Genomic DNA, 14,600 nt, shown 5'->3' on the forward strand with positions numbered 1-14,600 from the left:
GAATGAATGAAAGAAAGAGCTGGGTTACCTTAAGTGATCTTCCAAACAGATCACAGTAGAAATTAACTTTCCCAAAACTAATGTAGACAGAAAACTTAAAATGTGAGATAGAACAGCTGTCCCAGGAAGCAGAGGCGTGGCTGTGATGTGTTTCAGATAGGGTGTGGAGAGGGAGGATAGAACGAGAGGGACTGGTAACATACTGGGAAGGTACAGCTTTGAGAGTCATTGGACTGGATTTAAATCTTGATTCTCCTGCTTGTTAGTTTTGTGACTTCTGGAAAGTTCTTTAATCTTGCTAGATTTTAATTTCCTTATTCAAATATTGTCTCCCTTATGACATTGAAGAATTAAATGAGATAATGTACATGACGTACTAAACATAGTGCAATGTATATGGCAAGTATTGAGGATTATGAGCAATAGAAGATGGTATTTTTGTCCTGGAAATCTAAGAACGCATGAATCCTTATTACCTCATCTGGGTATCTTGTTACTGAGAGATCTCCAGGGAAATTCAGTGAATGAAATAAAGTGAATGGATAGTTCATTATTGACTGGGTTTTGACCCCCAACCCTAACGCAGAACAGCATTACTTGAGCAAAGCTTATCTGAATGTGAAAGAATCAGAGCAGGCCAAAAGCCCTGCTGGGACTATTTCTACTAAGTTCCAAGCCTGCCTGTGATATTACCATTCCTAAGAGAGAGAAAGCCAAAGGAAAATGTGAGTATTCAAGAGCATTTGCCCCAATATTTAAGAGGCAAATACTCAAGAAGCAAGAGAGTTGAAGAGGCTCTCTTCTTAGGAGCTGCCTCCATTAGTCTTATGTGGTCCTTTTAAAAGGTCCTCAGCCATGTGTCTTCCAACCTGCTTGGAAACTCCTTTGCTAGGCCCGAGGCTCAATACAATATGCCAGAGATTCCCCAAGAGAGCATAATCCTCCCTGGAGGTAGATGAAAGAACTGTAGAGAGGAGTCTTCAGGCTTCCTCCCCTGAGAAGCCACATGGAAATGCTCACACGATGTATGTTGTTATTATTATTATTGATAAGACTTAGATAACACCATTTTCAACATGTGCGACTTTGAGAGTGGAAGGGAAGAATGGAGAACTGATAGATCTATGATCAGATAAAAAGACTGTCGGTTTGTATTTAGGAGAAGACGGTTAATCCTGGACATATTGAGTTTACTTCTCTTTTGTTCTGAGACAAATCTGGAGACTTCAGAAGGGTGTTGTCATCTGGAGTTTGAAACTGAAGTTTTAGTAATTGCTATTATCACTGATTAATTTGGGAGAAAGTAGAATGGCAAAAGTACAAGTAACTTTATTATTAATTAATACAGTTTTGCTTAGGTTCTTTTCTCTTTCCTCCGTTCTCTTCTTAGCATTATTTTGCAGTTCCTATATTTTCTCCACAAGGCTTCCCATAACTTGAAGCAAAGGTTTTAGACCAATTAAAAAGTGGTGAGAGTGGGAAGATGAGTTTTCTCCAGGCTCCCAAGCCTAAGCTAGATTTTCCCATGGGCAGTTTACGTTTGGTTTTTAGATTGTGAGAGTGGAAGGATATGTAGTGGGGAAGCCATATTTTGCAAGGTATTTTCTGAGTTTTTCAGGCCAGGCTTTGCATTTCTCAATACTACAAGGTCCTGGAACATGGCTTGTAAGCTAAAAATCATGGAAAAAAGTCATGACAAAAAAGAAATAAAACTATACTTCCTATAAAGCTGTTTAATATTGTTCATATTCTTCTTTAAGTTTAATATTTTGCTGTTGTAATTTTCATAGCTTTAGCCCCTGAACCAAGGTGTAGAAGTTAATTATACAATATAGATTAATGTAAAAAATACTTTACCAGTCCAGCTAAGTGAGGACCTTATGCATTCCTGTGGAGCTCTAACAGGAAAGGCTTTCAGTTCCGTGTTTAACTTTTCCATCTAAGTTCTAGGACTGGCAGGTTGTGTAAGCCTCTTTAAATGTGAAACAGTGATTAAGGCCCTAATTTTTCCCAGTATAAGTGACTTTCTCAAAGCCTTGGCAATACCAACATCACCCACAAGATGGCGTCACTGCCTTAAAATTCAAAGTGAATGCCTGCTTACTTTCAATCTAGAAATGGGATATTTTTGGAAAGAAAAGTAATTGACAAAAGTTTTAAGTTGTAATTTAAATAAAATTGTATCATGTTTCATATATGTTAGTTAATTCTGTGCTAAGTAATATGATTTACTAGTGTTTCTTTTAGTGAGTTACTAAAATTAAACATGCACTTTTATTTTTCAGCAAAATGGATTACTGAAACCCTTATTTAGCCATGCTTTATTTACAGTTGCTTATTGGTAATTATTAGTAGGACTTCTGTGGAGTTAAAAAATGATTGCACAAAACAATGTGTATTAGACAGATGTTTTTCTGATAATTGAAAAATAAACTGCTCACCTTACTTTTTTTCTTTTTAATTCTCCTAGAATACAAAAGCTAGAGAGGTGAAGGATAGAGATGTGGAAAAAGGCACATGGCACACTGGGAGAAGTGTTACTTTTAACTGGGAGACCTACAGTGTTTTCTTTGTATTTCATTTGTTGTAATTACTCTGAATGATTAAGAGGAATTATGTGCTGAGCTGTTACTTTGATGTATAAATTGATGCTTTTAGAGGGGATTTCAAGTTTGGGAAAACCTGTTCAAGATTGTATTGCCTATTTCTCAATTACCATGCATTTATAATACCATTTAAAAGTTTCTTAGGGGTAGAATCTTTTAGATCTTCTAGTAAATGTGCCACCGTATTTATGATTCAGGAAGTTTTTCTTTTATTATTGTTTATTTGTGTTTTTCCATTTAAATTCTCTTGCTGTATATGACTATCACTTGAAAAATTAGAGATCAGGATTAGGGACTACCTTTCCAAAGCAGTTTCTTTCAGTATTCCTGATGCTTTTGACCTGCTTTCCCCTTGCTTGTTTTTGGTGCAGGGCCCTAAATTATCTAGGAGAACCCTGGTTTTCAGTAAACTTTTCTTCTCCTCCTCTTCCTCCTGCCTATCTGCCTCTCCTTCCTCCTTTGCCTCCTCCTGTTTTTTGAGAACCTTCTTTATGCCAGGTCCCATGTTAAGTAACTTATGTGTATTATCAGTGTAATCTTCAGAGCAGCACTGAAAATAGAAATTATTACCACTCTCAATTTCCTTTAGAGTTGAGGGAACTGCATCTTCTCTAAAATTACAGTCTTTTGTTGCTACAGCACCTTGATAATTGCCATGTGAGTGGCGTGTCCTTCCCTCAGCTGCCAGGCAAAATGCTATTTATCCTTCAAATCCCAACCTGAATCTACTTCTTCTCTTCTAATTTGCTTGATCTCTTTTGAGCAGAATTAATTTTTAAGAATTAATGTTCCCATTGCCCTTTATACCTATGTCTGTTTTTAGTATGTAACAAATTTTGTCATAGTTTTAGAATATCTAGTAGAAAGAGGACAGATTTTGGTGTGTGACATCTGAATTTGAATTCTAATTCTGCCTCTTACTGGCTGAGCGACCTCTGGCGATGTACTTTACCCTCTACTCTCAGATTTTCTCATTTAAAATACATGATGATGCTAACATACTTCTTAGTTCTGGAGGTAAATTAAATAACTTATGTAAAGATCCTGCCACATTTTCTGGTTATCTAGTAAGTGCTACATAAATTACAGTAAAAACATAACGAGTAAGTTTTGAATGTATATTTGTGCTAAGTGCAAGGAAAGCAGAGATCAACAGGACAGCCCACTGCCTTCTTGGGGCACATAGCCTAGTGAGATACTGAGAAACCAACAATGTTGATATAGTAAAACAAATGCTATGTCAGAAGTACGTACAAGGAAGGGGCAGCTGTCTCAGCTTAGTGAGGTGGGGAGGTTGGTTTTCTTGCTAGACTGTTAGTTTTTAGAGATATGCTTCTCAATGAGGAAATAGTGAGCAGATCCCCGTTTGATGGCATATTTAAAATCTTAGAGTAGGGAGGGTATGTGTGTGTGTGTATATAGGTATATACAAATATATACCTACATACAGTATTCAGTATTATTATATCTATTTGGAAAATTTTTTAAAAATCTATTTTATTGTATAAACTATAGAAAATAGAGCTTGACAAAATCTTCTTGACTAATAACAATACATACGAGATAAGTATAGTGGACATTTATGATTCCTAGAACCTGAATCTCTTTGTGTGTTTGGGGGAATTTCCCATCTTCAAAGTCTTGGTGGTGGAGAAGAAGAAAATGCCAGATACTTTTCTGTCACTCCCTTTGCAGCTTTGCCATGCATGTGTACCTCAGCTTTTGTCAGGTGTAGCTGCTCTAGCCTTGGGCTGGTCACATAAAACAGCAGGAAGTGTGATGAATCCTCTCTGGTAGTAGTAGAAGCTGCAGCAAGATTGAGTTTCTAGGGTAACAGTTGCAGTAGTGTTGGGGTAAGTGTCCAGGGACAGTGAGACTGATGGTACAAGGTATAGAGCTAGATACTTGCAGTGTGCGGGGTCCAGCTTGTTCCAGCTCCTGAATGCTGATTGCCAGCGTGGCTTCTCAGTTTAGAGTTCAGTAATATCTAGTTGGTAGTTGTAATCAGCCATGGAAATCAGCAAATGCTGCAAAGTAGGGCTTTTTCTCTCCCCTCCTCTTCCCACAACTGTTTTGCCGACACACCACTGCCATCAAACCATGTCCTAGTTTGATTTTGAGTGATTTTCTTGCTGTGTAGGCTGCAGACCTAGTTCTCTAATTCTCACATTTCAGTCAACTACCCAATGTCTTAATTTCAAAATGTCATGTAAACTATTTAAGCTATTTTAATGTAATACTTGATATATACAAACATATGTGTTTCAAAGCTTAATAATGAAGTGAGCACCTGTGAAGCCTCAGCCTGATGTAAGAACGAGCACATTGCAAAATCACTCTTCCTGCTTACATGTCCTAGCTCTTCTTCCCCTAACACCAAGAAATGATTTTGTGAATTCCTTGACTTCTAAGAATATTTTAGTTACGTACGTAATTATTCCTAAACAATGTACTGTTTTGTTTTTAAGCTTTATAAAATGATAGCATATTGCTTGCTGTAAGTTGCTTTTATCATTCATTGAGATGGCTCTAACATATGTCCATGTTGCATATACTTATTATTCATTCATTTTCTCTTTTGTATAACATTAAACTGTGTAAATATACAATTGACTTATTCATTCTCCTGTTGATGAATATTGAGGTGCTTTCCTTTCTTTCTTCTTCTTCTTTTTAGTAATAGATGCACTACAGTTGGCCCTCGGTATCTGCAAATGCCGAACCCGCAGAAACAGAGGGCCGACTGGGGACTTGAACGTCTGTGGATTTTGGTACCTGTGTGGGGTCCTGGAACCAATCCCCCACGGATACTGAGGGACAACTGTGCTTCTAGGAACAAACTTGTGTAGTTTTCCTGATGCACATGTGTAAAAGTTTCTCTAGGGAATATAACCAGGAATTGAATTATTGGATGCTAGAGTTAAGCCAGAGTTCAACTTTACAAGATAATGCAAAATTATTTTTCAAAGAGGTTATACCAGTTTATATTACCTTCAGTAGTGTATATGAGATCCCATTGATCCATATCTTTTGTGGCACTTGAAATTATCAAATTTTTCTAATCTGTGCTTGTAAAATATGTTATTCTTCATCAGGCTATTCTGTGCCCCTCTCCCACATATGTATTTTAGAATCAAATGATGAAGTTTCTTAAAGTATGTTGGAGTTTTGATTGAAATTGTCTTGATTGTGCAGATCAGCTTAGACAGTTGACACCCTTATGATAGCATACTACCAGTGAAATGCTGATAAGCTGCTTCTCTGAAGAGAAAAAAAAAGCCCTGATATGTAGCATTTGCCTCCTTTTGTATAAATATTCCTACCATGGCTGGTTACTGTATAAGCTACACTGTGAAATCATGGAAGCCAGAATTGGGAAGAAATGTGCATAATAGGCTCTTGTGAGCTGGTATGAGCTGGCTCCAGCACACTGCTGGATATATCTCTTCATTCACTTAGTTTTTCCATAAAGTTTCATAATTTATTGAAAGTATATAAGTTGTCTATCTTTTTATAAGCTTTATTCCTGGAACTTTCTATTTTTGTTGTAAATGATGTTTTAAAAAATTATTAATTTTTCTCTCTGTTATGGGTACATAGAAAGACAACTGATAATTGTATATTGATCTTAAATTCTACCACTTTATACTTATTATTCTTAATGGTATGTTTGTATGTTCTTTTATGTTAACTCTATAGTAATTTGCCTTTTGTGGACATTTCACATGAACAGAATCACACAATTTGTACCCTGTTGTATCTGGCTTCTTTCATTTAGTGTAATGTTTTTGAGGTTAGGCCATGATGTAGCATCTGTCAGTTTGTTCCTATTTATTGCTGAATAGTATTCCATTGTATGGATATACCACTTTTTCTTCCCATTTGCCAGTTAATGGACATTTAGATTGTTATGCAAATAGTTCCCTTTTATTGTTTTTTCATTGCTGCTGAAAGTAGGTTAGTGTTTTTATTATATTATTATTCCTTAAATTTTGATTTGCATCTTTACTCTTTGCTTCTTGATCAATTCTTGTTTAGTATTCAATTCACTAGTCTTTACAAACAACCAATGCTAGACTTTGTTAACCCTCTTTATTGTAGTTTTAGTTTGGTATTTCATTAATTGATCTTTATGATCTTCTTTCTTCTTATTTGAGCTAATTCTGTTGTTTTTTTCCCAACTTGTTAATTCAACTCATTAATTTTCCTCTTTATTTTCTAATATAAGCATCTCGAGGCTATTAATTTTTCTCTTACCACTGCTTTAACTATGTCCCAAAGGTTTTATACATGGTATTTTCATTGTCATTCAGTTCTAAATATTTTTCAGTTTATATTAAGATTTCTTCTGTTCCTGTTTAATTATAGAATATTATCATTTTTTCTTTTTGTTATAGATTTCTAATTCAGTTATATTGTGATCAGAGAATTTGGACTGAATTTGAAATTTTGTAGAGGCTTATATTATGGTTTGATATGTATTTGTAAATGTTGCATGTTTGCTTAAGAATAATATTTATTCCCTACTATTTGGCTCACAGTTCCATATAAATTCTCTAGTCTAGGCTTATTAGTTTATGGTCTGTGTTTGCTAATTTCAAATTCTCAACTCCTTAGAGGCTAAACAATTTTTTAAAATAATTTTTTAGTGATTTTTATGCTTTGTGGCCTGTTTTCTTGTGAGTCTCATAATATTTTCTTGTGGTTTTATGTTTTTTGATCTTTTTTGCATGGGAATCCTGGGCACACCTGAATTAGAAATGTTTTTTTCTGAAAGGGATATGTGGAGCTAGTAGGGGTGCTGCTAACTTACAGTGAGTTAAGGTTCTGGCTAAGGTTACCTTTGCTACTTTTCCACTAGCCCAAAGCTGAGGCTCTCAGTTGCAATATTATTACTACCAGAAGCAAATAAAGATCTTCTCTGGAGGAAAATATCCTCCAAATTGAGGCTTACCAGAGGTGCCTGCATGGATGACATGGGGAATGTTCTGAAATTTTGAACATTATGTAAACATTTCTCTTTTATTCCAGTTTTCTTGAGTCTGATACTGGTATAGTCTCTGACAAATCATACTTTTTTCCCTCTGTTCTCTTCCTGCCCCACCCCACGTTGTTAAAATGATACTGAGTTGTTTTGACAGAGCAAAGAAGTAGGTAAGAAAGAGGGCATCATAAAAGCTTATCCTTCAAGATTTTAATGACCTATATACAGAACCACTATTTCTTACTCCAAGGCAGCTTTCTTGAGTCATTGCCCGGTTGCTTGGATCCTAAGGTAAGGATGTGAATAGTCCACCCAAACTTCTCTTATATAAATGAGTGGGAAAAAAATGAGCCCTAGGAAATCTCTACTGAAGCCACTGGAAATGTTTTGAAAGTAGTGATAGAGTAAAGAAAGAAATGAATTTTGATTTTTAAATACTTAAAAGGACTGTGGAGGATGAAACTTTTTTATTTTCTTAATTTTAACCCACTTGGCAATAATGTTGGAAGATTGATCAGAACTTAACCATACTCATGGATTCTTTCTGAGTCGATGGTCCTGTTTCTAGGTTGATGGAGAATGTGATGCTTATGTTGTTAGGTATAGATTGAAAAATTTATTTCTCAAGGAAATTGATAAGATTATAAAATAAAATGGCTGGCAGATATTTCATACTATCATAGAATGTCTAAATTTAGATGGTTTGTAGAGTCCTAAAATATCTCATTTTAACTGTTTATCTATGTGTGATCAGACTGTAGATAACTGGTTCCATGTCATCCAAACTTTGGAGGGTCTGATTGTAAATTAGAATATTATTTAGTATGAGAAATAAATTAATAAAATAATATAGCCATTTCAACGTGATATTCCATATCAGTGGGTAGGGCTAGTTAGGACGTCAGGTGACAGAGGTGTCCATCTCCCTAAGGAGAGCAAGGAATGAAGCCTGGATGAATTTTTTTGGCCTCAGAGAATATTTCTGGCAGATACTTGATATTGTTTAATAGAATTAGAGATTTTTACCTGGAGATACCATAATAAATTCTTTTTACCCCTGTTTAAACTTTTTGCAGTAATTTCTTTTAACTGTTCCTTATGACTATGCAAAGGAGAAAATAAGACATTAAAAAAATCTTGGGTAGTCAAAGATTAATCTTTGTTTTTTATTATTTTTATTTAAATTGATATCTTTTTTTACTTTGGGGTTGCCCTTGACACGAGTTGAACAACGATTTTGAAGTTAATTCTCATTCGGTTTTGTAGATGAGATTAGATTCAGGATTAAAGTTAGGATTTAAGATCTTAGAATCATAGCATTTTATTCTACTATTTGTGTTATATTTAGGTCTAATACTACCCTATTTTTTTGACTACTGAACATTGTGAACATAATAATGAAAAAATTCATTATATCTGCTGGTTTACTTATAGAATATTTCTGAATTGTGGAATCCCTAATCTTAGGGCTTGATGATTCAAAATGAGAAGGGACTGTCAAAAGACTATGTATGGAGCTGGCCCGGTCGCCCAGTGGTTAAGTTCACACATTCCATTTCTCGGCGGCCCAGGGTTCACTGGTTCGGATCCTGGGTGCAGACATGGCACTGCTTGGCAAAAGCCATGCTGTGGTAGGCGTCCCATGTATAAAGTAGAGGAAGATGGGCATGGATGTTAGCTCAGGGCCAGCCTTCCTCAGCAAAAAGAGGAGGATTGGCAGCAGATGTTAGCTCAGGGCTAATCTTCCTCAAAAAAAAAAAGACTATAATTTGGGAATTTCTAAGGAGAGTCTAATAAATAGTGCCTCCTTTTCTGCTTTGGTTTTAAAGCAGTTGAGAAGTAAAGGAGTGACACACGTGGGCCAAAATATCAACTTTGATAAAAATTATTGATAAAAATTAATTTGGAGGGCCAGCCCAGTGGCGCAGCGGTTAAGTTCGGCCATTCCGCGTTCGTGGCCCTGGGTTCGCTGGTTCGGATCCCAGGTGTGGACATGGCACCGCATGGTAAGCCATGCTGTGGTAGGCCTCCCACATATAAAGTAGAGGAAGATGGGCGTGGATCCTAGCTCAGGGCCAGTCTTCCTCAGCAAAAAGAGGAGGATTGGCAGCTGTTAACTCAGGGCTAATCTTCCTCAAAAAAAAAAAAAATTTAATTTGGAAAATGTGGTTTATTGGGAGAGCCAACTGGATCCATTAACTGAACCACAAACGAGGCAGACTTGTACACTCACTTTATGGCAGTGCTAATCCAGTGGGGAAATTGAGTAGGTACCTCCTCCCTCAGGGTCCCTACCTGGATCCCAAGAAAAGGAAGGGTAAAGATGAGCCCAATATGTACAGCATATTCTTCCCTATCAGACGAGTCATTCCATAAGTGCATGTGTTAGTTTTCTGAGGCTGCTGTAACAGTACCACAAACGTGGTGGCATAAAACAACAGAAATTTGTACTGTCACAGCTCTGTAGGTCAGAAGTCTAAAATCAAGGAATTAGCAGGGTTGGTTCCTTTTGCAGGCTCTGAAGGAGAATCTGTTTCATGCCTCTCTCCTAGCTTCTGGTAGCTACGAGCAGTCTTTCTTGTTCTTTGGCTTGTAGATGTGTAACTCCAATTTCTGCTTCCATCTTCACACGGCCTTTATACCCTGTCTCTTTGTGTTTCTTTCCTCTTCTCTTCCTTTATAAGGACACTCATCATTGGATTTCAGACCCATCCTAATCCAGGATGATCTCGTCTCTAGATCTTGACCTTAATTACATATGCAAAGTCCTTTTGCCCAAATAAGCTTACATTTATAGCTTCCAGGTGCACATATCTTTTTGTTGTTTTGGTAGCTGGCACTATTTAATCCACTAAAAGGGATGGAGAGTCCAGGAGTTGGCGTAATTAAATAAGTAAACTTGCTACTTGCAGGGAAACATCAGGAGCTGGGGGCAGGTGTTCCTCCCTAGAATTCTGCAGCTTTTTGTTCTCATGGTTGACCAGATGTAGGAGATCAGCGAACTTGGTTCTATTCCTACCCTGTGTTTGTGTCGTTGGCATTATCTTCAATTTGTGTTTCTTTGGCAGAATCTTTTAAAGCCGCTTGTCCATTTGTGAGCATTAATGATTAAAACTAGGAAATATAATCTGTATATCCATTTAACTGCACACAAATAAAAGGCAGTTTGTCATAACAAATTGAAAGCAAAGAAACTAGCGAAGGTGCCGTGTCAAAACCGTTGGGATGCAGAACTCCCCAAATTCTGTAAAGATGCCTTGTGACCTGTATGTCATATGGACTGAGGGCGCCCTTGTTGCTTGGGATATGAAATATTAGGAAAGTTTAATTTCTGTCTAAGAATGAAATAGAAACGCATGTTTGCCTCCCACACTTCAGAGGGTGTGCACTCCCTAGGATGCATGAGTCTCACTTTGGAACACGTAGGTCTAGATCATCACTGATTGTCTAGGAGAACTTTTGGCAGTGATGCAGGCAGTCTTTATCTGTGTTGTTTAGATATATAACACTTGAAATGTGGCTCGCACGACTAAAGAATTGAATTTTTAATTTCATTCTATTTTATTTAAATGTAAATTTAAATAGTCACGTGTGGTACTGGACAACACAGGCTAGATATTTGTCGAAGTCTAAGCTAAAAATATTGGGAGTAGTAAAATAAAGAGAATGATGAACGTTGTAGTAACCGTAGCCTGCCTATGGTTTAATTTAAATGTCTATTGTAATGATATTAACGAAAGCATATGAAAAAGTTCACCTTGAATTGGCAGCTTATCTATACCTATTAAGGGTTTTGGACTTGTTTCAACTTGGAATTTTTTTGTAACTAAAAATTAGATGAAATTTTAATGTCTTTTCTCTGATTATATTCTCTAGGCCTAAATTTATAAAAATTACTCCTTTGCAGGCAAAATACTGGTAAATATAGAGTAGAAGTTTGTCAACTTGGGGACATACTCAAGAAATTAAGTGTAAATGTCAATCATTTCACATTTCTGTTTGCTGAAAATATATACTTAAAAGATTCTTTTTAATAAAAAAATTAGCCTTTTTTTTCTTTGTAGGTACAGTACTACTTAAAGGTATAATATTTTATAATTTGGAAAGTATCACTTTATGTTAAATTTAGTTTTCAGATGTGCAAGCAGATTTTCCTGTCATTTCTCAGTTATGCCATAAGCATTTTAGTACATAAAACTTTTAACTTAATAGCTACTTAGTTCATCAATTTTATTTTTATCTTTTTTTTTTTTTGAGGAAGATTAGCCCTAAGCTAACATCTGCTGCCAATCCTCCTCTTTTTTTTTTTGCTGAGGAAGACTGGCCCTGAGATAACATCCCTGCCCATCTTCCTCTACTTTATATGTGGGACGCCTACCACCGCATGGCTTGCCAAGCAGTGCCATGTCTGCACCCGGGATCCAAACCGGCAAACCCCAGGCTGCTGAAGCGGAACATGCAAAACTTTACTGCTGCACCACTGGGCTGGCCCCTTATTTTTATCTTTGATGGAAATGTGGCCAGAGAGAATGTTTCTTCTCCTTTCTGCCAATACATATAATATAGCACTAGATTTAAACTAATGTAAAAAGGAAATGTGAAAATAAGTATGGCTCACACTTCTTGAATTGTATATAGTTTAAATTTTGGAGTATTGTATTCTTCATTTATGCCAGAAGAGGGTGTACTTTAATGTTTTTGAACAGAAAGAATTCCTTTCAATTGCTGCTGCAAAGTTGATATTCTTTAAAAATTACCCAGTTCTTTAATTTCGTAATGTCCTTTAAGGTAGTTGGGAGAAGAGGGATGTATGTGAACTATTTTGAGCACTTAAGACTAAAAACATCTATTAATATGCCTTTAATCCAGAAATATAACCTTGTTTTCCTAGAATTTTCTTTTCTTGTTACTTTCTGAAAATGAATTCAGTGTTATAAAAAAAAAATGTTCTTCAGGAGGCCTTTTTGAAGTTTCATCTTTTTTTTTTTTTCTCAGGAAGATTAGCCCTGAGCTAACTGCTGCCAATCCTCCTCTTTTTGCTGAGGGAGCCTGGCCCTGAGCGAACATCCGTGCCCATGTTCCTCTACTTTATATGTGGGACGCCTACCACAGCATGGCGTGCCATGTCTGCAACCGGGATCCCAACCAGTGAACCCCAGGCCGCCAGAAGTGGAACATGCGCACTTAACTGCTGTGCCACTCGGCCGGCCCCTGAAGTTACATCTTTAAATACACACCAAAAAAACCCATGATGTGTGTAATATAATTTCAGTTTTGACCTTATTTAATTGAAGTTATTATAAATCATAAACTGTAACCATTAAGGAAAAGAGAAACATTATAAGTGAAAAAACCATGGCTAGAAGGTAATATTTATTCCTTTGTGTTTTGACAGCTTGAAGGTCCATGCGTTTTGCAAATTCAAAAAATTCGCAATGTTGCTGCACCAAAGGATAACGAAGAATCTCAGGCTGCACCGAGAATGCTGCGTTTGCAGATGACTGATGGTCATATAAGTTGCACAGCAGTAGAGTATAGTTACTTGTCAAAAATAAGGTGATTGGCACTTTATTTTGTATATTTGTTACAGAGTGTTTGAAGGAGCTATTCACAATGGGTTGTGTTTTAAGAACTTTGAAAAGAACGAATGAACTCTTAAGTGCATGTTACAGTTTTCAGAGGAAATTAAAGAGTTTCTACTTTATCTGTATAGAAGAATAGTTAAGAATGGAGTTAGTTACTCCTTGCTTCAATGTTAATTATAAAAACAAATTTAAGGTGTTCTTGCATGAAAAGTAGTCTTTTCAATTTTGTCAGTAAATTTTAGGTCATTCAAAAATTACCCAGAACAAACTGAATTTCTTTCAATATGTTACAGTTTCTTCCTTGACAGTTAGCTGTGTCCATTGAAAAGTTTATGGGCAAATGAATTTTCTTAGGAAATGATTGAAGCTGCAGAATGTCGTGTGCCACCCCACTTTCTAAGAGGAGGAAGAACTCCATAAGGACAAATTTTCCACTTTCTTCTTTTGGCTATTTTTATGAGAGACTTTCAGAGTCATGCCTATTCTAATGAATAAAAGCAACGAGAAGGAAGAGAAAGTGTCTTCTTTATCCTCAGTGTCCTTGATAGGTTAGTTTGAGCTCTATTTTCTTAGGAATTTTCATTGGACATTTGCAAACTCTTTTGTTTTTCTCTTCTTAGTCATTTGATATGCTTATGTTTGCTGCTTTGGGTCCTTTGAGCTTTTTCATTTAGTGTAAACTCCTAGACCATATTTCTCTAATTTCCTAGCATTTCACAAGTAGTTAGCATCCACTGTGTTCCAGCCCCTTTGTCCAGTGCTGGAGATAGAAAGGTAAGAGGGTTTAGATTTTGCCCTCAAGTAGCTCATGTGCTGATAAGATAGGCACATAGGCAGACAAATTATTATACAAATTTATCAACGGAAAGGATTAGGAGTTCAGAACACTGCATCCACCTGGGAGAGCCAGGAATGCGACTTAAAATATGAGAAGGCGTTTTGAGAGAGATGAGAGGGGGAATGGCACATGCAAAGATGTAGTGTCCTGACAAGACATGAGTGAGCAGTTCCATTTGTAGAGCTTCAGTGATTTGGGATGGTGGTATGTGGGAGCAAATGTGATAGGTTGAGGCCTTGTGTACCATGCTCAATAATTTCCCTTTTTCTTTTCTTCAACCATTGTCTGCCTCTGGTGAGGGAGGCTCCGTCCTTAGAAGATATGATATATGTTCCTGGAAAATGTTAATTTTCATATACAAAGGGGGTTTATTGACTTTTTGATTTTGTTGTCTCCTTTTTGAAAAGTAGGATTCCTACTTTTGTGGACAAACACAGCTTTTTCCCCTTTGACAAATTCAGTCAGACTCCCTACAAGGAAGTTCACAGATGACTCAGAAGAAAGACTTTCATGTAATGGCTCATTCTCAATTTTACTGCTGTATATTTCTCTGAGGCATAAGATCAGCCCAGAGAGGAGGGTCCCTT

The 14,600-nt window shown here is 36.6% G+C and overlaps 1 protein-coding gene across 10 annotated transcripts in view; it reads left to right on the forward strand.

The window, feature by feature from the left end:
• The window catches only part of TDRD3 (tudor domain containing 3), a 172,451-nt gene that overhangs the window by 66,989 nt on the left and 90,862 nt on the right, over positions 1-14,600 (forward strand). For 8 of the 10 annotated variants that reach the window (XM_023621675.2, XM_023621674.2, XM_070240328.1 and 5 more), the window contains one exon: positions 12,986-13,146. In XM_023621675.2, coding sequence (XP_023477443.1) covers positions 12,986-13,146 — 161 coding nt within the window. Of the gene's footprint in view, positions 1-12,585; positions 12,844-12,985; positions 13,147-14,600 lie in introns of those variants that run through there. The other 2 variants (XM_014732123.3, XM_070240334.1) reach the window with 1 other exon arrangement.

Source organism: Equus caballus, chromosome 17 (genome assembly GCF_041296265.1).
Source record: "Equus caballus isolate H_3958 breed thoroughbred chromosome 17, TB-T2T, whole genome shotgun sequence".
Lineage (NCBI taxonomy): Eukaryota > Metazoa > Chordata > Mammalia > Perissodactyla > Equidae > Equus > Equus caballus.